Source organism: Tripterygium wilfordii, chromosome 22 (assembly GCF_013401445.1).
Source record: "Tripterygium wilfordii isolate XIE 37 chromosome 22, ASM1340144v1, whole genome shotgun sequence".
NCBI classification, from domain to species: domain Eukaryota; kingdom Viridiplantae; phylum Streptophyta; class Magnoliopsida; order Celastrales; family Celastraceae; genus Tripterygium; species Tripterygium wilfordii.
The window spans coordinates 5,108,430-5,133,086 of record NC_052253.1 but is presented as its reverse complement, the minus strand read 5'-3'; the positions used below and the strand labels follow the sequence as shown (position 1 = coordinate 5,133,086).

The 24,657-nt window shown below is 38.2% G+C and overlaps 5 protein-coding genes across 5 annotated transcripts; 4 read left to right on the top strand and 1 right to left on the bottom strand.

The window, feature by feature from the left end:
- Positions 1-542: 542 nt before the first annotated feature.
- On the top strand, positions 543-3,022 carry LOC119992178 (RNA-binding protein 7-like). The gene is made up of 4 exons (XM_038838841.1): positions 543-718; positions 1,551-1,762; positions 2,280-2,454; positions 2,602-3,022. The coding sequence occupies exons 1-4, from the start codon at positions 685-687 to the stop codon at positions 2,772-2,774; spliced, it is 594 nt and encodes a 197-aa protein (XP_038694769.1). The 5' UTR covers positions 543-684; the 3' UTR covers positions 2,775-3,022.
- Positions 3,023-5,377: 2,355 nt separating this feature from the next.
- On the top strand, positions 5,378-7,071 carry LOC119992126 (LRR receptor-like serine/threonine-protein kinase FLS2). Its single transcript, XM_038838770.1, has one exon. The coding sequence runs from the start codon at positions 5,524-5,526 to the stop codon at positions 6,979-6,981; it is 1,458 nt and encodes a 485-aa protein (XP_038694698.1). The 5' UTR covers positions 5,378-5,523; the 3' UTR covers positions 6,982-7,071.
- A 746-nt stretch (positions 7,072-7,817) lies between these two features.
- LOC119992130 (cell wall / vacuolar inhibitor of fructosidase 1-like) lies at positions 7,818-8,775 on the top strand. The gene has a single exon (XM_038838777.1). The coding sequence runs from the start codon at positions 7,997-7,999 to the stop codon at positions 8,552-8,554; it is 558 nt and encodes a 185-aa protein (XP_038694705.1). The 5' UTR covers positions 7,818-7,996; the 3' UTR covers positions 8,555-8,775.
- A 331-nt stretch (positions 8,776-9,106) lies between these two features.
- Positions 9,107-11,589, bottom strand: LOC119991960. The gene is made up of 2 exons (XM_038838521.1): positions 10,492-11,589; positions 9,107-9,468 (listed from the first exon to the last, which is right to left on the bottom strand). The coding sequence occupies exons 1-2, from the start codon at positions 11,446-11,448 to the stop codon at positions 9,337-9,339; spliced, it is 1,089 nt and encodes a 362-aa protein (XP_038694449.1). The 5' UTR covers positions 11,449-11,589; the 3' UTR covers positions 9,107-9,336.
- Positions 11,590-16,471: 4,882 nt separating this feature from the next.
- Positions 16,472-24,452, top strand: LOC119992294 (bifunctional aspartokinase/homoserine dehydrogenase 1, chloroplastic-like). The gene is made up of 18 exons (XM_038839000.1): positions 16,472-16,764; positions 17,994-18,061; positions 18,167-18,541; positions 18,716-18,804; positions 18,891-19,194; positions 19,390-19,442; positions 19,530-19,744; positions 19,864-19,951; positions 20,028-20,141; positions 20,940-21,038; positions 21,119-21,313; positions 21,471-21,553; positions 21,972-22,197; positions 22,341-22,486; positions 22,620-22,755; positions 23,141-23,224; positions 23,309-23,401; positions 24,008-24,452. The coding sequence occupies exons 1-18, from the start codon at positions 16,601-16,603 to the stop codon at positions 24,251-24,253; spliced, it is 2,778 nt and encodes a 925-aa protein (XP_038694928.1). The 5' UTR covers positions 16,472-16,600; the 3' UTR covers positions 24,254-24,452.
- The last annotated feature ends 205 nt before the right edge of the window (positions 24,453-24,657 follow it).

Here is a 24,657-nt window from a genome sequence, read left to right as displayed (position 1 = left end):
AAAGGAATAATTTTCACAAGGACCTCTGTTGCTGATATGTTGGATGCTTACCATTAAAAATAAAAAACCTCCTCTCAAAACATGTCTTGAATCCCACTAAAAGTAGAACAACATGAAACTACGAAGTGAAAGGTGACGATCTCAAAACTGCATTTAGTACTTCGATTGCAATATTTACTAATAGTCTTTCTTTTTTGAAATGGTAGAGGGGATTAAATCCCTGATCATTAGGGTTATACATATCATTTTTGTCTTCTTAACTAGTGACTCAGGTGTTACCCTATTTTATAAAGTTTGTTTGTATAGTCGGATTCTTAACATAATGGCATACCCTCATTGCATACAAGCACACAGAATTTGGAATGTACGAGAATATCTGTATAAGTTGTTTATACCTGGAATATTTCAGATTTATATTTAACCGTACAACATTTTCATTTTTTTAACAAAAATATATTGTTGTACTGACTACTACTGATCAAAACACGTTAATTATTTTTAAATTTTTTTTTTGTTAAGCCCTTAAATGAAATTACAGCGGCGTCAGGGGTAGCTGTAATTGTAAATATCCTCCGTCGCCTTATCTTATAGTCCGTCTCGGTCTCTTTAGAGGAAGGCCGAGTGGAAGAACGACGACGTGTCTGGTTAGGGTTTCATTTTGTTATCAATCCAAGCACGGCGAATATGGCTGCAACCACTGGTTGTACTGTTTATGTCGGTGAGTTCTTTTTTTGATAAACATATAAGTGAGGTTCTCGACACTACCTGCAGTTGATAGTCCATCTTCGTTTTTAAATTTCGTAAAATTTACTTTTTCTGGAGAAAAAAATTACTAGAAAATCCATGTAAGATTTGGAATAAGATGCGATCTTTTTCTTTTTTTTTTCCTTTTCCTTTTCCTGCTGTGAGCTGCTTCTCCTTTTTCTTTTTGTTTTATATGGGAATGGGATACATGGAAGCGTTGATGGGGTACTTCTGTTGGCATGCTCATGTATTCTGCAGAGCAGAGGGAATGACTTCTTTGTTGATAATTGACTCCTTGTTTGAGAGGCAGGATTTGTTGACAGGGTACTTCTTCTAAATAGTGAATCATAGCTTTCTACTTGCTTACTTAGTATTCTCTGAATATGTTTTTGATATTGAATATCTTCGTTGATGTGCGTGGCTATGATGAGCTAATTCGCATGTGTAGATTTCATGATCTTATGTGAAAAGCTTTATTTCTAATCTATTGGAGATAGGTTGTTTCTGGGTAATGAATTTGTTGTTATGACTGGTTTTCATGATTCAAGTTAATGTTTGGGGACATCATATGGACCATTGATTTTATGTTAGTGCTTTGCTTTTTGTTACACCACTGTGGGTTTGGGGTTGTCATTTGTTCTTCCAGGGTCAAATAGGAGGAGGATGCTTAGTAGTTCTCTTTCTTAATCTTATTTGTAATGTTTTTAAATTGCACGCATATATTTTCAGTTGTGTGCATTTACGTAAATGGTCAAGGACTCAAGGGAGCTATGTTCTGGTCTAATCATAATATATGTTTGACACAGGAAGTTTGGATGAGAGAGTGACTGACAGGGTTTTGTACGATATTTTGATTCAAGCTGGGAGGGTTGTAGATTTGCATATTCCTCGTGACAAGGAAACCGATAAGCCTAAAGGTTATGCCTTTGCAGAGTATGAAACTGAAGAGATTGCAGATTATGCTGTCAGGCTTTTCTCTGGCCTTGTGATTCTCTACAATCGAACACTGAAATTTGCAGTGAGTGTACAGTTTTCATACTTGAAACTTATTGCTCGTATTCTTAACATGATTACCCTTCTCAAGATACAACTTCAGCTAGACATAGTTATTTGGGGCTATACTATCTACAAGGTTAGTGTCTGTGGAACTCTAATTTTTAGTTCGACTGGGCTCTTTAGGGCTAGGATTCTGCTCCTCAACACTTCCACTTCCGACCCCTTTCCAATATGTACTGTCTCATGATTTAAAATGCTAAGACTTGCTTATGTCATTTCATCAAAACGGTGAGATAAATCACTTATGATGTGGGTGACGTTTGACTGTGGTGAGATGCCTTCTCTTGCTCAGTGGGGTTATCGCTTTTGCAATTTGCAACTATAGATGGAAAGAGGTTATGTTTGTGGGATTCAATGTTTAAGAACCCTGGTCTGGGGCACCATCTTTTTTCCTGTATCGTATCAATCATGATGGATACCATGAAGGGTTGGTGTTGATGTTCCTAAGCTTCTGATTCTGATAGACTTTGATTTGGCAGATTTCTAGTCGAGACAAGCCCTCACAAAATTTACCCACAACATCAACTCCTGCTTCAAATTCTTCACACAAACCAAGGCCTCATCCTGTGACAGTTGAGAATATGGAAAATTCTCATGGCTCGAGGTTGTCACGACCATATAGGGTTTCAGCTTACCCTGTAAATTACTCCCAAGGTGATTGTTTTCCTTTTCCTCTTTTTTTTTTTTTTTTTTTGTTTTCCATTATTCTATTCTCATGCGTAATCTTCTTTTAATAGATAAGAAGTCATAGTGTTGGCTCTTCCAATTCGTAGTTGCTAAACAATTCCTTTTTTGGTTCAGTGCCAGTTCCTGCTGGTGTCACACGTCAATCTAATGGTTATGGATCAACTTTCAGTGATACCAATAATAATAATTACAGTCGAAGAGTTTTTGGGGCAACATTGGATAGCATTACCCATGCTAGTTCAGACCGTTATGATATAAATAGGTCAATTGCAGACCCCTCTTACTGAAACGTCTTATATAAATTCGGGAGATAGAACTTTCAAGGCAGACTAATTGTATGGTGGTTGTTGTATTGTTTTATTATATTATTTTGATAGCTGTATCTTGCTCCCTCTGTGTTGTTTATCATGTAGCTAGATTGGACTAGTAGTGGTACTTTGCTTATTTAATTTTGTGTTTCTCTTCATTTATGGTGAAGGCTACTTATGTTTATGATGTTGAAAAGAGATCCTAATAGCTGATTTGTTTTTGCTCATCTACTACACTCTTGTTATGTGTCTTTTGGAACCTGCAATTTTGATGGATATTGACTTAGAAGTTGGGTACTTGGTTGTTTCCCGATTACCGGTTGATTTATTTGTTAGCTCAAGCTGTGTCACAACTTGGAAGTGATCGATCGTCAATGATTTTAACTCTCAACACTGTATATTTTATCAACGCCATGCCTTATCAGCAGATGTCCCTCCCTAGCTGTTGTGATGACTCTGCTTCCCTCGCAGAGGCAGTCGCAGTTTCCAGCCAAGTTTCTAGTAGTAATTTTCCACATCGTCAACAACCAGAAGAACCTCCATCGACTTTCCATACGCTCATATTCATATTTATTGCCTTGGAGATCTCAGAAAGAATTTGTTGCCGTAAAGAAGGAAGATAATCTTTCAGAAACTTCTGACATTTGAAAGAAAAGGTACTGCCTTCAAATTGACGAGATAAACTGTCACAAACAGCTTGAGCAGCAGTTGTCTTGGCAGTTCTTTTCATCCCACAGATTCCTAAAAACCGAAGACCATCCAGCCCCATTTCTAGACGCAAATCAATTTCCCTGATATGGGGAATCTATTCCAATTAGTTCCTTGGAAGCAATTGAGAATGTCTGACCCAATCTAACCAATGTCTCTTCGACGATGTCATGGATAAATTTGGACTCGAGCCTGCAGGGGGGGAAAAAAGGCTCATGCAGAGAGTCGGTCAGTAAGAACAACAATGATGAAGGCAAGAAAGGAAGTTACATTTTTTCTACCATGGTGTCCATAGTGAAACTTATGTTTATTTTTGCATCACATCATACACCAATTGTGCTGTTATAATTGTTGATTAGGGTTTTAGTTCGCATGTCATCAATGTCTTCGTGCCTCGAATCCTTACACCGAGTGTAAGGGTTCGGTGTAAGGGTTCGAGGCACGAAAGCGTTGATAACAGACGAACTAAAACCCTCATCAACAATAACCAGTTCATTAATAAAGACCCATCTAAGATATTCTTCAAAGTTGAAAATCCCACCACAACAGAATGTCAAACCCATCTAATCATCCCCAATCAACTGTTAATCACTAAATTTCACATCGATGCACATGCACATCCTAGTGGTTTTTCAAGATAAAAGGACTAGGTCTAGGTAGTAGAAATATAGGAACTGGAACTTTAGAACACACCAGAGAAAGTGTTCTGTCTCTATCCCTCTATATTGGGTCATCTTAGGTCCTTGTTATCTTTCGATCACAATCAATCGAATTCTAATGCGGTCCAAAAAATACTGCAAAAATAGACATGGTGATAAATAGTATTGGGTGAAGTGGCAGGTTTTTATTATGTAGCAGTGCCTCAGTGGTGTCCAACTGGGGGGTTTGACTTTAGAAACGTAGCCGACAGGCTTGACCACCGCACCGCGTCCTCGATTCACCAATTGCGTGGTGAGGTCGTGGCTCCATTCATTCCTCCTGATCTTTGACTGGTTAAGTTTATGATAGAACTATTTGCATCATCAAGTTAATTAAATACACTTTAAAAATTGAAAAAAAAATCTCAATTTGAAAATACCACAATTTTCCCTATCACATCTCTCTAATTCTTCCATTCTTTGTCCTAATTCCCTTCATTCTCCTGACAGACGTTTACCCCTAATTATGACGGCATCTTCCATGAAGTCTTCGTCGGAGTAATATGATCATCAGACAGAGACGAGAGCTCAGTCTATCTCCTTCTCTCCTCCTTCGTCTCTGCTCCACTTTACTATTTCAATCTCCAAGTTCAAGGAAATATGAAGTTGTTCAATCTTTAGCCGAGATTATTATAGATGAGAACCATAGAGACGGCTCAGAAGTTGGGGGATGGGGCGTGCAGCCGGCTTTGGACGGTGAAGGTGGCTTAGTCTCTCGGCTGAGTCATGGCTGCAAGGTTTGTTGGTTAAGATCGCATGTATGTTGGGTTAGCAGGTATGCAAGGTTAGGGTTTAGATGAAGAACAAGGAGTAGAGCAATAAAAGTCTAATTTTATTTTTATTATTTAAAAATTTTATTTTATCTCAGTCGTTGATGAGATCCAACAACTGAGATTATGGGGTGTAGATTGTTAAATTTGAAAAAATTAATGAAATTGCGGTGTATTCATAAATGTTATATTTTTTGTTAGAGTTTATTTAGAATGAGGGGTGCTTAGTTAAGTGGGGGTGCAAATACTCCTCCTCTAAAGTTTATTATGTGTAGTTGAGGTACACCCAAGTCTCCTCCTCTTCAGCTTTGCCGCACAAATCCTACGTACCAACTTTGGCCATCTCACTTTTCCTATATCTCTGAACGTATTAAATACACATATACTAAAAATATAAACATGAAAGCAGAGTACCAAATTGCATCTCCTTCACTCCTTTTGACTTGGACTTCAAAACAATACATATTGTAGTCATTTGTAACCTATAAATATCGACACTTGCAATGCAAAGCAATTGCCATTTCTCCTTTCGGTACTCTAGAAGGAACAAGCATGAATCTTTCCTCTCTCACCCACCCTTCATCTTCCCATATCCTCCTCCTCTTCCTCTCTATCGCAACATTACAGGGTCTCAAAGGCACATTGGGTGCTTGCCACGTGGATGATGAAGCAGGCCTACTGGGTTTCAAATCTGGCATTTCCCAAGACCCGTCTGGCATGCTCAGCTCATGGAAACCGGGTACTGACTGCTGCAAATGGGCCGGTGTCGAATGTCGGATTGGAAACCGTGTGACTACTATCTCTCTATACGGGCAACCGGACAAACCCAACAGTTTCTTATCGGGTACCATCTCTCCATCTCTAGTAAAGGTCCAAAATATAGATGGGATTTATTTTCAGGACTTGAGAAATATGACGGGTACGTTTCCGGATCTCCTATTTGGACTACCCAAACTTCAGTTCGTATACATTCGAAACAGTAAGCTTTCGGGTCCGATACCAGAAAAAATCGGTAAGCTAGCCCAACTTGGTGCCTTGAGTTTAGGCGGTAACCGATTCACTGGTTCAATACCGAATTCAATTGCCGAATTAACTCAGTTGACCCAGCTCGACCTTAGCCAAAACCTTCTCACTGGAACCATACCAGTTGGGATCCAGCATCTCAAAAGCTTGGACCTATTGTATCTCCACCATAACCAGTTGTCTGGCCCCATACCGGATTTTTTCTCTTCATTTACCGAACTTAGGATTCTCAAAATTTCTTACAACAAATTTACCGGTCAAATCCCACCATCAATTTCATCATTAGCACCCACAATGACTTACCTTGAACTGGGTCACAATTCCTTGACAGGAAAAATCCCAGATTTTCTTGGACAGTTCAAGAAACTAGACACGTTGGATCTATCATCAAATCGTTTATCGGGAACAGTACCGAAAAGTTTTGCAAATCTCACGAAAATATTCAATCTTGATCTTTCTCGTAATCTTCTTGTGGATCCATTCCCTTTAATGAATGTAAAGGGTATCGAGTCCCTGGATTTGTCTTATAACCGATTGCATCTGAATCAAATCCCACCATGGGTCGCCACATCCCCGATTATTTACTCTCTCAAGCTCGCGGGCTGTGGACTTAAGCTGAACTTAAATGACTGGAAGCCGACAGAGACATACTTTTACGACTACATAGATCTCTCCGATAACGAAATCTCGGGGAGTCCGGTGTCGTTGCTGAACCGGACCGATTATTTGGTTGGCTTCTGGGCTTCAAATAACCAGTTGAAATTCGATATGGGGAAACTGAGGATTGTGAAGACTCTGAAGCACTTGGATTTGTCGAAGAATTTGGTGTATGGAAATGTACCTAAAGAGGTTACTGGATTGGAAAAGTTGAATGTGAGTTCTAATCACTTGTGTGGGCAGCTGCCAGCAACGAAATTCCCAGCAAGTTCATTTGTTGGAAATGATTGTCTATGTGGTCCTCCATTAAGCCCTTGCAAAAAAGTGTAGCAAGAAAGCAACAAATGTCAGTGGATATCATATACTTCCTTACTAGCCATTCCCATTAAATAAATAAATTCGCTCTCTCTTTTTCCAGCACCTCTCAATATACAAAATTTTTTATATATATTTCCAAAAAAAGGGTTATAAGTAGGCGTGGTAATACTTTGTCAGGTCCGTAGTTCGGATGATCGAATTTGTTCGACTCGGATTAAACTAAATTTGAACATAAGTTATATATCTGAAATTCGGGTTGAAACACAAATTTTTGTTCAATTTAAAACCTAATCCGGATCCAAATATATAAATATTTTTCAATTTACTTGTCTGGACCCTCTCTAATCCGGATTATGTTATTGTCCGGATTTGATAAATTAAGTATGTACAAAATCCAATCCGAATTAAGGTTTGAACACGTAAATATTTCGTAAACACGTGATGTGTCCAACCCAAAACCGATTTGGAACGGATTTTTTACCACCCGGTCCAGCCCTACTTGTAAGACTCATAATAAATGGGCTGATAAAAATTGAAATGAGCTGCGATTAGGGGTGTTCATCGGGTTTCAAAACCCGGACCGACCCGGTGACCCGGAACCCGACCCGATATTCACCCCTAGCTGCGATAATTGAAATGGGTTGTATACTTGTATATCGTTCAACAAATCAGCCAACAAATTGAATGGGCTTTTAATTAAAATGGGCTCAAGTTTCAAAACCAACCTATTGGGCCAGTTTATGAACCCAAAAGCAGAATAGCCCGTTAAGATATTCCAAACCAGGACTGTTAAGATATTCCTCACTTGCAGGCAAGTCTCAAGCTTAACAGCATACTTTGACTAAGCACACTATACGCGATTTGGTCATGGCGTCGTTGCTTCTCTTCTGCCTTGATCTCTGGGAAAGGAGGCCCTAAAAACCTATATAAAGATGATCACGATCGATGCAGAGACATAGAGCTAATTAATCATCCATCCAATCAATTTTCTTCCTTCAAACTCTTGAAGCAGCTGCTCTTTTGCAAGATGAAGAAGACTACTCTCACAGTCATGTCTGTGCTGTTCACTTCTCTCATATTGTTCACATTTCCAGCTCACTCTTCTTCTTCAATTCCAAGTATTATCGACAGCGGCAACATAGTTGAGCAAACTTGCAGACAAACGCCTTACTACGATCTCTGTGTATCGACTCTCCGATCAAACCCACGAAGCCACAATGCAAACATTGAAGAACTCGCACAGATCATGGTGGACGAACTCGATTCCACAGCCACCAACACACTCCGTCATATCCGACAACTTCTTCAGAGTGGTATGGACCAGAGCACGCAAGAGGCACTGCGTTCTTGTGCAGAGAGGTACAGGGTTATTGTGAGAGGAGATGTTCCTGAAGCCATTGAAGCTATTTCCAAAGGTGACTATAAGTATGCAGAGCAAGGCACATTCGATGCTGCTACTGAGGCCAGGTCCTGCGAGAGAGGATTTTCTAGAGGAAGGTCTCCATTGTCGAACCAGAACAGGCAGGTCCATGATACCTCCCTTGTCGCTGCAGCTATTGTCAAGGCCATGGCTCGCGGTGGTTAATCTCTCTCGCTCTTTGTTTCATGACGGACGTCGTGCGGGATTTTGTTTTGTTTCTAAATAATTTAGTTCCGCTGTTATTGGTCAATTTGATTGATTCATCAGCTTTTGAATTGTAGTCTCGAGTTTCTGTTGTTTTTTTTTCCTGATTAAATAATCAATTGATTGAAAATTTTCAGCAAGCATTCCTTCATTCAGATTCTCAATCTGGAACTTTCGTCATTTCTTTACATCATTTTTGGTATTCAAACTCCAGAAATATCCCCTCATTATAAAAGAAGATAGGACGGACCGACCGACCATACCCTGATTTTAAAAAAATATTGAAAAGATAGAAGTATTGTTTGCATCCAGGTATTGTCCGCTCTGAACTACCTATATGGTCATTTCTACCCTCCCTCACGGATTTATCTCAAGCAAATAACCATCTAGATCCACCTATACACATCGCGTGTGATGTGTAGGAGGATTCAATATAATAGACTATAACCAAGCAATCTGTGTCAATGCACTGTCAAAGATGACAAGTATAGAAATTAGAAATCACAAAGCACATCAAGGTAAATGGACACACATCTTCGTTATTATAAATAGAAGTAGTAACATGAAACTGTGGGCAAACAGACAGTGCTTATACACACATTTGGACAAGTTCAGAAACCCGTAAACAGGAAAAACTACAAATATGATAATCAATACAGAGCACAGTAAGACAAATATTTAATTAGGACGTGAGACCCTGTGGACAAACTGTTCATTTGATGTCTATATCCGACTGTATATTTTCACCGTGAAATCATCGCAGGCCATGGATTCACCCCAGCAGCTGGCATTGTAGGCCGTAGTATGGGGACCCTTCTCACGACTGAAAATGCCTCATTGAGACGAGCAGCACGCGTCATGAACTGAGACACCTTCTGTTGAGATTAATAATAAAAGTGTACATAAATCAATTATAACTTGCATAAAGCAAATTGAAAACAGAGACATACATCCATTCTCAATGTGCATAACCGAAGGGGAGAAGGCACAAAATGAAAATGCAGTCGTCAATACTCTTATTGCAAGGAACATTTAAGTAACAGAGCTAATCTAATACTACTTAACAGCACATAGATTTTCTCAATTGATTACTTTCAGCAAGTATTAAAATGGATGGGTTTGGTATCCAAATGCCAAGTTTCTCAAGTAAGTAATCCCTTCAATCAAGATTGTCTTTCTACAGAGCTTGTCCTTTTCCAACACATAAGAAAAGGTCACTGATTTCTCTTTCCTCTCAAACATGAGAAAGAGAAGTTCTTCCTTACTCTCATCTCATCTCTCCCCTTCAGACCTCCAAAAATTTAAAAACCTAATCCAAAAAGTATTTCCTGCAGGCTTTAGTTGTGCAATTGATCCAACATTAAACAAAGGAAACAATCACAATCTAGGACAACCGGAAGACAAAAAGAAGAAGACTAACATTAAAAATTAAAATACATGTATCAATTGCAAACCAACAAAAAAACTAAATTAGATGATAAACTGAAATAAGTTACTGCTAGAAACCTAATATGGCCATTTTAGTAGCTCAATTGACCCACATTCTATATGAATATTGAAAGAAAACAAAAAGCAAAAGAATAACAAGGAATAAACAGTTCATTTTGCATGCAGTGGAGTAGCCAGAGCACATCATAAGTCACTTATTATTCCATCAAGTAATTCAAACTCCAGTAAAGCATAAAAGACAAAGCAAATAAATTAAAGCACCACATGCAAAAATATAAACCGTTAGTTACTTCGTTAATTTATAATTTACATAAACTCTACACAGCAAAATGAGACTAGTAAAGTCATCCAAAAAAGAATTATGAGCACATTTACCAATTCAATACCAAAATCCAATAGAAATGGTAAATATTGTCAACTATGACAGTCAAACTTATACATAAACTGACCTTATCATCCATGGTAACTTTGATCTCCAAGCTCCTGCTTTTGCGCTTCATCTTGTACAACCTTCGGCTGAGGATAACAAATCCCATAACAGCCGCCGCCATAGAGAAAGTCCAAACAGGGCTAATCCTCAAGGCACAATACTTTAACACCTCAAATGGAACCTTCCACCACACCACCTTCCTCTTCTCCAACTCACCGCCTGGTTTCACATTGTCTTTCATTTCGTCAATTGGGACATCTGAATCGTCATTACCACCCTCAGAAGCAGCCATCAAACCATCTCCAACATCAGATTCACCAAGCATCTCAGAGCGCTCTTTTGGTGCCTTCGTATGATCACCAAACTCTATTGAAACCAATCCATCTCCACCAGAATCGGACCAGAAGTTGCCTGAATCTTTATCCTTTATTGGAATCTCACCGAATCCTTCAAAACCCACTTCGCCTTTTGCGTTTTCACCAGAGCCAACCTCACCTTTTGCTTCAGAAACATTAAATCTCCCAGAATTTTCACTGTTAGTGTCCACTTCTCCCGACCCTTCAAGAACCATTTGGCTTCTCGCTTTCTCCACAAACCCCAACTCGTTTTCACTCAATTTCCGCTCATCAGACCGATCGCTGCCCGAATCCGACCAGAACTCACCCGAGAGCTTTCTATTATATCCAGTCTCTAACACAGGATCAATCCAACTCGGATTATCCGACTCCACGGAGCCCAATTCACTCCCATCGGCCTCTACATCAGCAGCTTTCGCATATATATTCTGACCGTCCAGAGCGAAGTAATCAGACCTGATTCCTTCAAAACTCCGGAAATCTCCGGCCAAATTTGGCGATTTAACCAGGTCCGATTCCGAGTCCGAACCCTCGTTCAAACTGATCGGGTTCACCAGGATTGGTTCCGAATCGTGGAGCAGTTCCCAGTCTTGCAACTCATTAGCACCCTCTCCTGCCATGTTTATCAAAAAAAACCCTACCCGCAAATGGAGAAAATGAACCGGAAGGAAGACGGCAACGACACAGGGAAAGCTGAAAAAGGGCGCATTGATTATTGGTATAACCCACAAACGAAGGTAGTTGATCCTCTCCTCCCCTTCGTAGTGACAATTATAGTACTTTGAAGTCGTGGCTTGTTTTCATTTGCTATCGTCATTGTTTTAATGGACGAATTCTTTGACTTTTCACATTCTATCATCAGATGAGACTTTGACATGTAAGTTGAAAGAGCGAGAAAGAATTAGAGCAGAAAACGACAGCAGCTTGAGATATTTATTTTTTTATAAAGTCTTGGGACTTTGTGTGGACAAAGTAAACTGAAAGGGATTTGATCAAACAGAATTCACAATACAATTATATTTGAACATTTTTAATATTCATTGTGTTAATCAGTGAATTAATTTCTAACATAAGAGTACTGAGTGCATTCAATTTGGTTATGGTTATGGGATAGTTGTACTTGTAGCGTATTAATGCCAATGGTCACAGGGAATAACGTATGTTGCTACGTTAAACTACATCCACATAAAAGAAAACGAAATCACTACAATTCAATTCAAAGATATAATTAATTTTGTTTTCTTTATGTCTATCTCATGCAACTCATTTAATAAGAATTTAATGAGGGAGAGAGACATACACCTGCAGTCGCCAAATAAGTTGAACCACATGGCATGCGTACCTGGTAAACCATATCCTGGTAAGAGATTTCCACGTCGTGTCTGTTTGAGGGTGCTGTGAGGTGAGATGAGATGAGATGCTACGAGGTAAAAAATTGTGATACTGTGAGGTGAGTTCTGATGACAAAAAGCGTTTGACGTGTTACAGAAAACCGTGGTATTGTGAGGTGAGATGCATCTAAACGCAATGCAAACACACTGTCAAACCGCACCATTATTCACACTTTCAAAAAAGAAAACAAAAAATTTCCATACAAGAATTCAAACCCAATTCTTGAACATCCATTTATATTGCATTCCGTAGGATCCACCAGCTAGTATCTTAACTATCCTAGCTATTGAGTTGTATGCACATGATTTAGTGTGTATCATGTGCGACATGTGGAGCTCATGAATTCACTTAGATCACATGCGTCTAACTCAGTAGCTGAGATAACTAAGATATTAACTGTTGAGATTTTTTATTATTTTCGATTTACATTCTATCAGCTGAGCTCTACGCCTGTATTCAAAATTTGCCTTACAAAAATTCTCTCTAATGAAAGGCTATTGACTGTAAATAGCCACGTTTGCCAATTACAACTATCTAATTAATGGAAATTGTTTTCAGAATCTCAACCTTGATTAACATATGTTAATATGCATGTGATACAAAATTTCGAAGAAGGTTGATCACCATCACCCTAATATATATCATCCACGTTGCCTCTGGTGCAAGATATATATATCTACCAAGTTTTTTGCATGACCAAATGCCTCCTGCTGAGTTACCTGAAGTAGTTGGCAAAAATAACCAGGTTACATGATATATGGTCACATGAGAATATACGTTATATTGTCGATGTTATATTTGAACCGAAGTATAAAATACGTATAAAGTAGAAAGCTTTAAGAAAATAAAGACACAAAATTTATGTGGTTCGGCAACTTATCTATGTCCACGGAGTCTGATCTTTTATTAGAGTAGGGTGTCCAATATTCTCTTACAAATGTGGGAACGATATGTATTTATATGCATTGGGGGTTTGTCAGTTGATGCAATTATTCCAGTTCCTAAGACAATTGAACAGCCTCTGGTAACCTCCTGTTGTAACTGCTCTTACCTAATTGTAACCGTTGAATAACTAATCTGTTTTGGAACTGCTTGAATTGTCAGATGAACTGCTTCTGGATAAAGCTCTTTTGGCTGAAGCTGCCAATATTCTGGGGCCGAACCCCACGCTGGGGTCCGACAGGAGAACCGGACCCCCAGCCCCCTCGGGGGTTGGATTCTTGCTCCCTCGGAAGTAAGAGCTCCCGAAGGGGCCGAACCCCCCAGCTCCTCCAGGGAGTTGGGTTCCGACTAGGGGATCTGAGAAAGGGGTCGGACCCCAGTCCCCTCTCTTAATCCAACTAGAAGACTACTTGCTGATAAACATGAAAAACCTTTAAATTTATCCTAAAATTATTTAGGTAAATAAAAGGCTTGGGGTATTTGTGGAGCAAATTATTACACTACGTATATATGTCAGTACGGTTACAAAATATTGGCAGCTCCATTCAAAAGAGCTTTATCCAGAAGCAGTTCATCCGACAATTCAAGCAATTCCAAAACAGATTAGTTATTCGACGGTTACAATTAGGCAGGAGTAGTTACAACAGGAGGTTATCAGAGGCGGTTAAATTGTCTTAGGTACTGGAATATTGCATCAACTGACAAACCTCCAAGGCATATAAATACATATCGTTCCCACATTTGTAAGGGAATATTAGAAACTCTACTCCAATAAAAGATCAGACTCCGTGGACATAGACAAGTTGCCGAACCACGTAAATTTTGTGTCTTTATTTTCTTAAAGCTTTCTACTTTATACGTATTTTATACTTCAGTGCAAATCTAGCATCGACAGATATGATCACCAGCTAACTTAGGGTTGTTTTTTAGGCTATATTTACTATTGAAAATGATAAAGATCCCAGTAGTTGATATCTCAGCTGCTGAATTGTATGCAAATTATTCAAATGAATTCGTAAGCTCTATATGTCCCACATAATGAATATGAAATCTTGTGTGTGTATATATAACTCAATAATTGGAATAACTTGGATACCAGTTGATGGGATCTATATCGTTACTGATTTACTATTGATTAACCAAACTCACATCGAATAGTGTAGACATAATTGTATATGTTTGGCAGTACTTTTTACTGCGTTTAGTTGTACCTCATCTCATAGCACCATAGTTTTTTGTAACACGTCAAACGCTTTTATAACATAACTCACCTCACAGCACCACAACTTTTTACTTCACAACACCTCACCTCACCTCACCACACCACACTCCCAAACGCTTATAATATATGTTGAATTGTCCCACGTAATCAAATTAGGTCAATTATTTTATTTTAGATTAATGTACAATATAAACGTTAAGTGGTTTTATATTAATATTATTAGTAATATAATATAACCGTAATTTATATACGTCAAATGCACCTCACAACACCGCACCACAGTTTTAAAAGTGATGCGCCAAACAGTTTTTGCATTCCAACTCACCTCACAGCACCACAGTTTTTATAACTCACAGTACCGTACAACACTTCACAGCAATTGACAGCACTCTCAATCATGCTCAATATGTGTCTTACAATTAGTAGCGTTACAAGTCGAACTTGAGTAATTTTTCACGAATTAACCCCACCATTATCATTATGAGAGACAAAATTAATTTTTATTACGTGGAGATTATTTATATGGTTTGAACATCAGCCTATCAGGATGTTCAAGGTTTAACATCAATGTTTTTGCTTAATTTTTTTTTTGTATATGCTCAAAATTCTTTTACTGGGGAGAGTGAAAATAAATGAAAGGCAGTGAAACTTCGCGGCAAAAGTTCAGTTAACGGCCAAAATTTTTTAAATGGGCCAAACCTGAGTATATTTAAAATGGGCCAGGCCTAATTCTTAATTGGGCCTGCCAGAATCAGATCCAGGTTAGCATGACAGTTTTTGTGTAGCACCTAATTCGAGTGGGCAAGACCATCAACCTCTGTAATGTCAAGTTTGGTGGTGTTGAGCGAACTACCGATTGATGATGGGACTAACAAGACATTTGATTCATAATTGTGTGAGGTGAGTATGATATGAGGAGCAGATGAGTGCGAGGTGAGTACGGGGTGAGCATGATCATGTTTGGTATAAAATAAAGAGTGAATATGAATATGAGAATAAATAGTACAATTTCCTAATTACTTTTTTTATAGAAAATAAAACAATATTTTATAACAAATATAAAAGAGTCTTTTAAACATCAAAACTCATTATCCCTTGTGGAGAATAGTCATTATTGCCATTTCAGTGAGCTTGACTATTCTCCACAAGGGAGAATAGAGGATGAAATAAGTTTGAGATTCTATCCTTCAAAACTCAACCAAATAATATAATATTTAATCATACCCTCACCCTCATTCCCCCCATAAAACATCAACCAAATGCCCCGTAAATCTCTTGTCCCACATTGTTCGGAGGAATATGTGAAGTGCAAAATATGATAAACGAAAATTTCAAATTAGTAACAAATGTTTTTACTGGGATCAAACTAGTATGGATTAGTACTGCTGGGCCAAGGAAGACAAAGTTGTGTCGGCCTGTATGAACTGATCAACAACATATGAAGTGTTATTAGTACGAAAGGACGAGCTGTGTGTAATGTAATGTTGATCTGCATTAGTTTCAATTTGTATATATTTTATCCCAGAGTCCATTGGAAGCTATTATCAAGAACTCACAATCCGAAAGTAATGGAAAATTTCGAATTTCTTATTCAGAGATAACTCATTCTTTAAAATGTAGGTCCCTGGCAAAAACCATGTCCTAATCTGCTAATCCTTTTGGGAATACTGCTTGCTTATAATAGTAAAATGAAGTGATTTCATGCGTATGCTTAAGATAGATATTTCCTTAATAGGGGCTTAACATTGACACCAAGTAAACTTTTAGTTTCAAGACATTTACTATAATTTATTGGTTTTCAATTCATCCAGGGTCCACTTGTGACAGTGCACCATGAATCGCGCCCACAAAACCGAAACACATTTACCATATGGTCCACATGTATTCAACCCATCAATTTCTTCTAGAAGGTATCCCCACCCAAATCGTTTCTTTTCATGACTAAGCAAAACAAAATAAATACATTAAAAAAACAGTTCGTTTAATCATTATGTTAATTAGCTTTAGCTGAAAGACACGTAAGAGCCAGTGGCCCAGTGCGACTCTGCGAGTAGAGCAAAATATTTCCAACAATATATAAATTATAATCCCTCTCAAGCCCCCAACAACACTCACTCATCTAATCATCGTGCTAAGCCGCCAAATAAGAGCCACCGTAATATCTCTACCTCTTGCTGCTCTCCGCGCCTCAGCTGAGTTCAAGAGGAGGTGAGGTGATGGAGTTTTCTGCTGCGATCTCCCACTCCTCGTCGCGCATTCTCTCATCCACTGCATTTGCTCGCTGCTACGAGCCTAAGCCCATCCAGGAGAAGAAGATCTGTTTCTTTCCTTCTCATTGCGGAGGGCCGCTCCTTACTATCGCACACTCTCCTATTTGCCGGTACTGCTCATTTCATGTCTACTATTTGTTGTTGTGTATGCGAGAATTGAGAAACATAATTTTCGGATCGTAGCTATGATCACTTGTTTCTCGTTTTCTTTTCGCTTCCAAGAGCTAAAATCAATGCGTTAATTTTTCTCTGAGATGATTGCTGCATTTGTTTCGATTATTTTCTTGATGGTGTTCTCAGTGGAGTGGGAGAAACGACAAGAGAAATTACGATGCAATGATTTTGATTTTATGCTGTGTGTGGTGTTGAGATTTAAAAAATTGGAAAGATTAGAGAGCCTTTGTGTATATAATCGATGCTATATGATATGCTGCTGTATTTATGTTTTCATTGATATGCATACTTGTCTTTATATACAAGGAATACAATGCCTGGTGTATTTGTGCAAAGTTATGATTTAGAATTTGTGGGACGGGATAATAAGGATCATCCCTAAGTGCTCTTTGGTTAACATTTTGGAAGTACCTCCTTGACTACTGCTGTTCTTTTGCCTTTTTTGATTGATTGCACAAGAACTATTGATTTTAGTATGACATTGTTGCTTCTGAAACCAAGGGAAGTACTACTAAAATTGCTGGTCTTCTATATTGAATTACGAGGACAAAAAGTGTGAAAATTCTAAGTTTGCTCTTGATCTCTCCAAATCCTTTAAGCTTGTTTTGAGAGCTTAGCTCCTAGCTATTTGGTCTTAGTAATTCCTTCGAATGCTAACCTTCATTTTACTCATTTCACTTATTTAATGAGAAATCAAGCAAATTGGGACAAGGCTTGGATGATGATGATGATGACTGTCTACTTAGAAAACTGGGGAAGAAACCGAGAGAAAATGACAAAACACCCCTCATGTAGTTGTTATCATCATCATTTTTAATTATAGTCATTAAGTTCATAGTTTCAATATACTTTTATTTTTTTGTGAAATCATTATGGGAGTGGCCTTTATAGTGCCTTCTTGATGATTATCCATCTGACATAAAGGGTATAATATTGGATATATATGCCGATCTGGCAAGTGATCTTATGATGTTGTGAATATGATTTTTTGAGCTGCTTTCTTAGTAGCATTTTTTTCCTGCTCAAATAAAGTTGCAAAAGTGTTTATTTGTGTGTGGCATATATAAATATTTTATTTGAAACTGATTGTTGAATAGAAATATAAAACTACGTTTGGAGCCAACTGCTGAAATGTTTATACCTTTTTTTTATAATTTAATTTCAGATTGGGTGTTGTTTCTCAGTTGAGAAAGAATGAATCAACAAGTGTCCAAGTCGTTTCTTCAGTCACAGGTTCATCACCTGCTCTGTCATTTAAAACTGAAACCATCTTAATTGTTTTTTTAATTTCTGATTGTTAGATTGAGATTTTCAATTTTGTTGATATTATCTAAACAGATGTTTCACTGGACAAGTCAATGGAAAGAGTTGACCTTCCAAAAGGCGACACGTGGTCTGTTCATAAGTTTGGTGGCACTTGCATGGGAAATTCCCAGAGAATCAAGAATGTTGCAGAGATTATCATCAATGATAATTCTGCAGGGAAATTGGTCGTTGTGTCGGCAATGTCAAAGGTGACCGATATGATGTATGAGCTCATTTACAAGGCTCAATCACGAGACGATTTGTATTTAACTGCACTGGATGCTGTGCTCGAAAAGCACAAATCAACAGCCATGGACTTATTAGATGGTGAAGAACTTGCAAGTTTTTTGTCCCGTTTACACCATGATGTTAATAACCTTCGAGCAATGCTTCGTGCAATATATATAGGTACATCTCTTTCTCTTTCTCAAGATTCTTTGGTGTGCATGTCTATGCATTCCAAAGTAAACTGTTATATAACCACCAAACTTCGGTTTCTTGTTTATTATAAGAAGAGATGCCAGTCTGTTTACTGTCTTATTGAGATTTTTACTAACACTAAAAGTGATTCTTCTTCTTCAGCTGGTCATGCAACAGAATCCTTTTCAGATTTTGTTGTAGGACATGGAGAGTTGTGGTCTGCACAGATGCTATCGGGTGTTGTGAGAAAGGTGCAGTAATCAATTACATTATCTGTCAAGGATAGTTCTAGTTGGTATTTTTTGACTTGATCTGATGCACTTGGTTATTGGTGCAGCTTGGGTTCGAATGCAAATGGATGGACACAAGGGATGTAATCGTTGTAAATCCTACTAGTTCTAATCAAGTCGATCCTGATTTTGAGGAATCTGAAAGAAGACTTCAAAAGTGGTTCTCTCAAAATTCCTCTAAGACAGTTATTGCAACTGGTTTCATCGCCAGCACACCTCAAAATATCCCTACAACTTTGAAGAGGGATGGAAGTGACTTCTCCGCAGCAATTATGGGTGCTCTAGTCAGAGCTTGTCAGGTCACTATATGGACTGATGTTGATGGGGTTTATAGTGCAGATCCTAGAAAAGGTTTGTGCCAGATCTTTAATAATGATGGCATATTTGATGCCTCATCTTTTGTTTTGTTTCTTGCAAGCTCCAATACTTTGAGAACATAATCTTGAGAGTTCATAATTTTGTATTTCATAGACCTTTGTAGCTTGTCCTCTTATTCTGAATTCTGTATTTGGAACTGTGGTTTCATGTTTCCTTTTCTCGTTGCAGTTAGTGAAGCTGTGATACTGAAGACACTGTCATACCAAGAGGCTTGGGAAATGGTGAGCTTTAGCATTCATCCATTATCTGTCGAAATTGTATAAATTTGCAAAATACATCGCTCATGGGGAGTTGATCTGAATTTCCAGTCATATTTTGGGGCAAACGTTTTACATCCGCGCACCATTATTCCAGTGATGCGGTATGACATTCCAATAGTAATAAGGAATATTTTCGATCTCTCTGCACCTGGAACAATGATTTGCCAACCTTCCATTGATGAAAATGGAGATGATGAGAAGTTGGACACTCCTGTTAAAGGTTTTGCAACAATAGATAATTTGGCTCTTGTAAATGTTGAAGGGTAAGCCTCTGTTTCTCCCTCTTAATCTTTCTGCTCCTTTTGCATCTAACTTCAGTGTCTGTTAAGAGAACATTTGAGAACCTTTTACTTCTCCATTCATATTACCTCGCTTTTGGCAGAACTGGAATGGCTGGTGTTCCCGGTACAGCTAGCGCCATTTTTGGTGCTGTAAAAGATGTAGGAGCCAATGTCATTATGATTTCCCAGGTACATGCATCCACTAATTCCAATTTTGCAGGTTTCTTACGTACAAATGGATGCTTAGTGATTGATTATTGTGTAGGCTAGCAGTGAGCACTCCGTTTGCTTTGCCGTTCCTGAAAAGGAAGTTAAAGCTGTTGCCGAGGCTTTACAGGCTAGGTTTCACCAAGCTTTAGATGCTGGTCGTCTTTCCCAGGTGCTCTCCTCAATTTAATTGTACTCTTGGCCTTGATAGTTTATTTTGATGGAGGATTTTTTTTTGGATAAGTGAGGATATTGTTTCTTGAACCAATGAACAGTAATTTCCATTGCCAAAGAAAATGTTTTAAGAATTTACATAGGAGTCTTAGAGCTTGAACAGCTTATGATACACTTCTCTCGCTACCCTTATCTGTAATAAAATGAGAATATTAAAAGCGCTAGTTGCCCAAAGTTCATCATTCCATGAGATACTTGTCAGGTATGGAAAACGATTCTCTTTAATGTTGCTTAATGCATACTCAAGTTTTGAAGTTGCAATAAGTTTTTTATGAGGGCTGCCCTTTTCATGTTTTGTGATTTCATCGGTTGTAAAGTGCAACGTCTATACCATTTTTACAGAGAGGTGGAGATGCCAACAATGCAGAATATCATTTCATAGAACTCTTTATTTTTGATGTATGATGTACCTGTCAGTTTCGCTTATGTCTTGATCATGTTTTCAAAGTAATATTTGGAAGTAAATTGCTTTTTGCTTGGATGAGATAGATATCTCTATTCTGTAAATGCTTGTAAAGGATTAGCTCCTTCTTGTTGCTTTTCGGCAACAATGTTCTGTCATTCAGAAGGAACTTTGTGCTTCACTGACTTGCCATTGAAGTCCTCCTAGCCCGTCATCTTATTGTAAAGTATATTTTGAATTTTGATCACTATGACCATCATTTGCCATATTTCTTGAATTTATTTATTTTTGCCTGTATTAGTCACTTCCTTCAAATAACTTAACTCATCTCAGGTTGCAGTCATTCCAAATTGTAGCATTTTAGCAGCAGTTGGCCAGAAAATGGCTAGTACTCCTGGGGTCAGTGCTACTCTTTTCAATGCTTTGGCCAAGGTAAAGTCATTTATCTGTTGCAGTGGTTTGCTCAATCTTCTTGTCCCTTTCTCAATGAATTTGAAGCAATTTCACTGCAGGCTAATATCAATGTTCGCGCCGTAGCTCAAGGTTGCTCTGAATACAACGTTACTGTGGTGGTCAAACGTGAGGACTGTGTGAGGGCTTTAAGGGCTGTACATTCAAAGTTTTTTCTTTCAAGGACCACAATAGCAATGGGGATTATTGGACCTGGTTTGATTGGTGCAACATTGCTTGACCAGCTTAGGGATCAGGTGCATTATCACAGAGAATCTCTCATTAGTTTCATTATTGTGTTTACATGTCAGCCTCTGCCCAGCAATTTACTATTTGAGGGTTGAAGATGCTTTGAGAAATCAGTTATTACTGAATGATATTGCTAAAGGTTGTAACTGGAATTTTGTCCGGCAGGCAGCTGTTCTCAAGGAAGAATTTAACATTGATCTGCGTGTTATGGGAATGATTGGCTCAAGAACCATGCTTTTAAGTGACATGTAAGTTCATTTAAACTGAGCATTCTATGTACGGCTCTTTTATCCTCCCTTTTCCAAGAGGTAAAAGTGCATATCGAAGTTCTATCCATCATTAGTGATGGGATGCAAAATATCTACCAGGACATGTTTTTCACCAACATGGGCCATTTTTCTGGTGTAACCATTATTATATCATTAGGAACGTCACTCCTACAACTTGGTGCAGCTTCCATCTCTCTCTCTCTCTCTCTCTCTATCTAAGACCATCATTTCTCATTGTTTACATGCTTGAGTGTATAAACCTACCTTGTCACAATATTTATATTTTGTTATTAGGTCATGAAACAGACAGTTAATGTTAGCTGCATTTCTTACTTTTTGTGGGACTCTTGAATATGGCTGTGTTCTTTAATTCTTGCACATTTATCTCGGTTTATAGAGGAATTGAATTAACAAGATGGAGAGAACTTATGAAGGAGAGAGGAGAAGTGGCTGACATGGAGAAATTCACTAAAAATGTGCATGAAAATCACTTCATTCCAAATACTGTCTTGGTAGATTGCACAGCAGATGCTGGTGTTGCAAGCTATTACTATGATTGGTTGCGGAGAGGGATTCATGTGATCACTCCAAATAAAAAGGCGAACTCAGGACCTCTTGATAAGGTAATATCAAATTAAATCTCATCGGAGTGTGGTGAAACAATTTCCTGTACCATTCTGTCAAACATGCTGTAGAATAAATTATATATGTTTTTTTTTTGTTTCATTGTATCTCACTTTGAGTCTTTGGTGAGGAAATTGTGCAGTATTTAAAGCTGAGGGCTCTTCAGCGGAAATCTTATACACATTACTTTTATGAAGCAACTGTTGGAGCTGGCCTTCCAATTGTTAGTACTTTAAGAGGTCTTCTAGAAACTGGAGACAAAATATTGCGCATTGAAGGCATTTTCAGGTCAGTCATGTTTGCGTATCATATAACCTGACTCATTGGCATACCTGCAGTTTCAAATAACTGAAATATGTGAATGAGGTTATCTTATGCATCTTTTCATGATGATTTTTCCTCTTATAATTTGTTGTTGCAGTGGGACATTGAGTTATATTTTCAACAATTTCATTGGTACACGAGCTTTCAGTGAGGTGGTTGCGGAGGCAAAAGAGTCGGGCTATACTGAACCAGATCCTAGGGATGATTTATCTGGTACAGATGTTGCCAGAAAGGTATCATGCATGTTAACTCACTTAACATTCTGATAAGTTAGCTCCCAGTTGTTGGAAATTTCCTGGTCGACCATCTCCTCAAGTTGCCTTTCAAGAGGACTCTTATTATTATGCCATGAGGCAACTATGGTGCATGGAATCAAAAGTCTTGGTAGAGTCTTCTATAGGGGAAGAAAATAGCAATAGTGTGATTTTAATAAAAGGTTTATACATATGGTTTTGTTTATTGGCCTTTGTACCGAATATAGTTGCATGTAAAAACAAAAAGGGTTGATGTAGTAAGAATATGGAAGATGAGTGATTAACTCTGGTGCTTCCTAATTTCTTTATTGCGTTGTTCGTCTCCAGAAGCTAGTGTATAATTTCGAGTCCATAAAAATTGCAGGTTATAATTCTTGCACGAGAATCTGGCTTAAAGTTGGAACTCTCTGATCTCCCTGTTCAAAATCTTGTGCCAGAACCATTACAGGTAAGAATCAGTTTTGTCAATAATAATCTGGCCTGGAGATGTTAGAAATTTCAGTTGATGAACTATTCCAATTATCCTTTTCAGGCTAGTGCATCTGCCGAAGAATTCATGAAGCAATTACCACAATTTGACAAAGATATGTCCAAACAAAGGCAAGAGGCTGAGGATGCTGGAGAAGTGAGTATTTCTTGGGACCCAACCGTTTCCTTCTTCCTCGTAGATACCTGCAAAAATTAATCAGATCATGGTTTAACTATTATTAAATTACAAGGTAGGTGATAACAATGGCAGATTATGACATCTGGCAGAAAATGAATGTCTTAGGGTTTTTGCATATTGCACGAAACATCCATGAGAAATTTTGACCTTGGGACTGAATGATAAACCAACTTTTCCCTTCATATTGTGATAATGGCTCTTGTTTAATTCCCTAAATTAGCAAGTAAAAAAGGGAGTATCTGTTAAAGTCAGCAAATTATTAGTGCATACATATATGGAACATAAAAAAATGTACTTAAGTTTCTGTTTCTTGAAAGACGAAAGTTGAATTAGATTTGGTTGAAACTTCGTCTATGTTTTTATGACTGACCACTAGTTGGTGGTATCTTTTCTCATCCTTGTTCTTTTGTATTTTTCTACTGTTTGGTTCCATTTGATTCCAATGTCTTACCCAACCTCCAGACCGGTTGAGCTAATTCCTGGCCAAGTCATTGTTACTTTGTTAGTAATAAACTATAATCTAACACTCTGATAACTGCTCTCACTTTGTTTTGTTATTCGAAGGTGTTGAGATATGTTGGGGTTGTGGACGTGATCAACGAAGAAGGGCGTGTGGAGCTGCGAAGGTACAAGAAAGATCACCCATTTGCGCAGCTGTCAGGTTCTGATAACATCATAGCTTTCACAACCACTAGGTACCAGAAGCAACCTCTGATAGTCCGAGGGCCTGGTGCTGGGGCTCAAGTCACAGCTGGTGGCATCTTCAGTGACATATTGAGGCTTGCCTCTTATCTTGGTGCCCCATCATAATTGGCCGTAATGCTGGCCCTCATTTTGATCTAATTGTCAGCTCTCTCTCTTCCTCTCTCCCCTTTTTCTTGTAATTTTGTCAACATTGTGTATGTTAATTTAGGATGGTGAATGGTGATATTGGTTGGGACTTGAGAGCTATTTTTTTTTTACTTAATATGCGGCCACAAGTTACTTCCTTTGTGGTAGAGTGTTGAAATCTTATGTTCTGTTTGGTATCACTTCAAAAAATTATGAAAATAAAAACAAAAAATAAAAACAGGAAATAGGAAAATAGTTTTGCTGATTTTACTTTTGCGTTTCTTATGCGGCCGTAGGAGGATTTGTTTTGGATTTGTATCTAAATTCTAGGATATGTGCCACTAAGCCTTACAATTTTCAATACCTCCACCACCCTCGACCCA

What these genes read in the sequence shown, in the direction of transcription:
- LOC119992294 (XM_038839000.1), top strand. Translation starts at nt 16,601, where the DNA reads ATGGAGTTTTCTGCTGCGATCTCCCACTCCTCGTCGCGCATTCTCTCA. An exon ending in GCACACTCTCCTATTTGCCG is followed by an intron (nt 16,765 to 17,993) that starts GTACTGCTCATT and finishes ATTTAATTTCAG; the next exon opens with ATTGGGTGTTGTTTCTCAGT. An exon ending in GCTTCGTGCAATATATATAG is followed by an intron (nt 18,542 to 18,715) that starts GTACATCTCTTT and finishes CTTCTTCTTCAG; the next exon opens with CTGGTCATGCAACAGAATCC.
- LOC119991960 (XM_038838521.1), bottom strand. Translation starts at nt 11,448, where the DNA reads ATGGCAGGAGAGGGTGCTAATGAGTTGCAAGACTGGGAACTGCTCCAC. An exon ending in AAGTTACCATGGATGATAAG is followed by an intron (nt 9,469 to 10,491) that starts GTCAGTTTATGT and finishes TAATCTCAACAG; the next exon opens with AAGGTGTCTCAGTTCATGAC.
- LOC119992130 (XM_038838777.1), top strand. Translation starts at nt 7,997, where the DNA reads ATGAAGAAGACTACTCTCACAGTCATGTCTGTGCTGTTCACTTCTCTC.
- LOC119992178 (XM_038838841.1), top strand. Translation starts at nt 685, where the DNA reads ATGGCTGCAACCACTGGTTGTACTGTTTATGTCG. An exon ending in ATCGAACACTGAAATTTGCA is followed by an intron (nt 1,763 to 2,279) that starts GTGAGTGTACAG and finishes TTGATTTGGCAG; the next exon opens with ATTTCTAGTCGAGACAAGCC. An exon ending in CCCTGTAAATTACTCCCAAG is followed by an intron (nt 2,455 to 2,601) that starts GTGATTGTTTTC and finishes TTTTTGGTTCAG; the next exon opens with TGCCAGTTCCTGCTGGTGTC.
- LOC119992126 (XM_038838770.1), top strand. Translation starts at nt 5,524, where the DNA reads ATGAATCTTTCCTCTCTCACCCACCCTTCATCTTCCCATATCCTCCTC.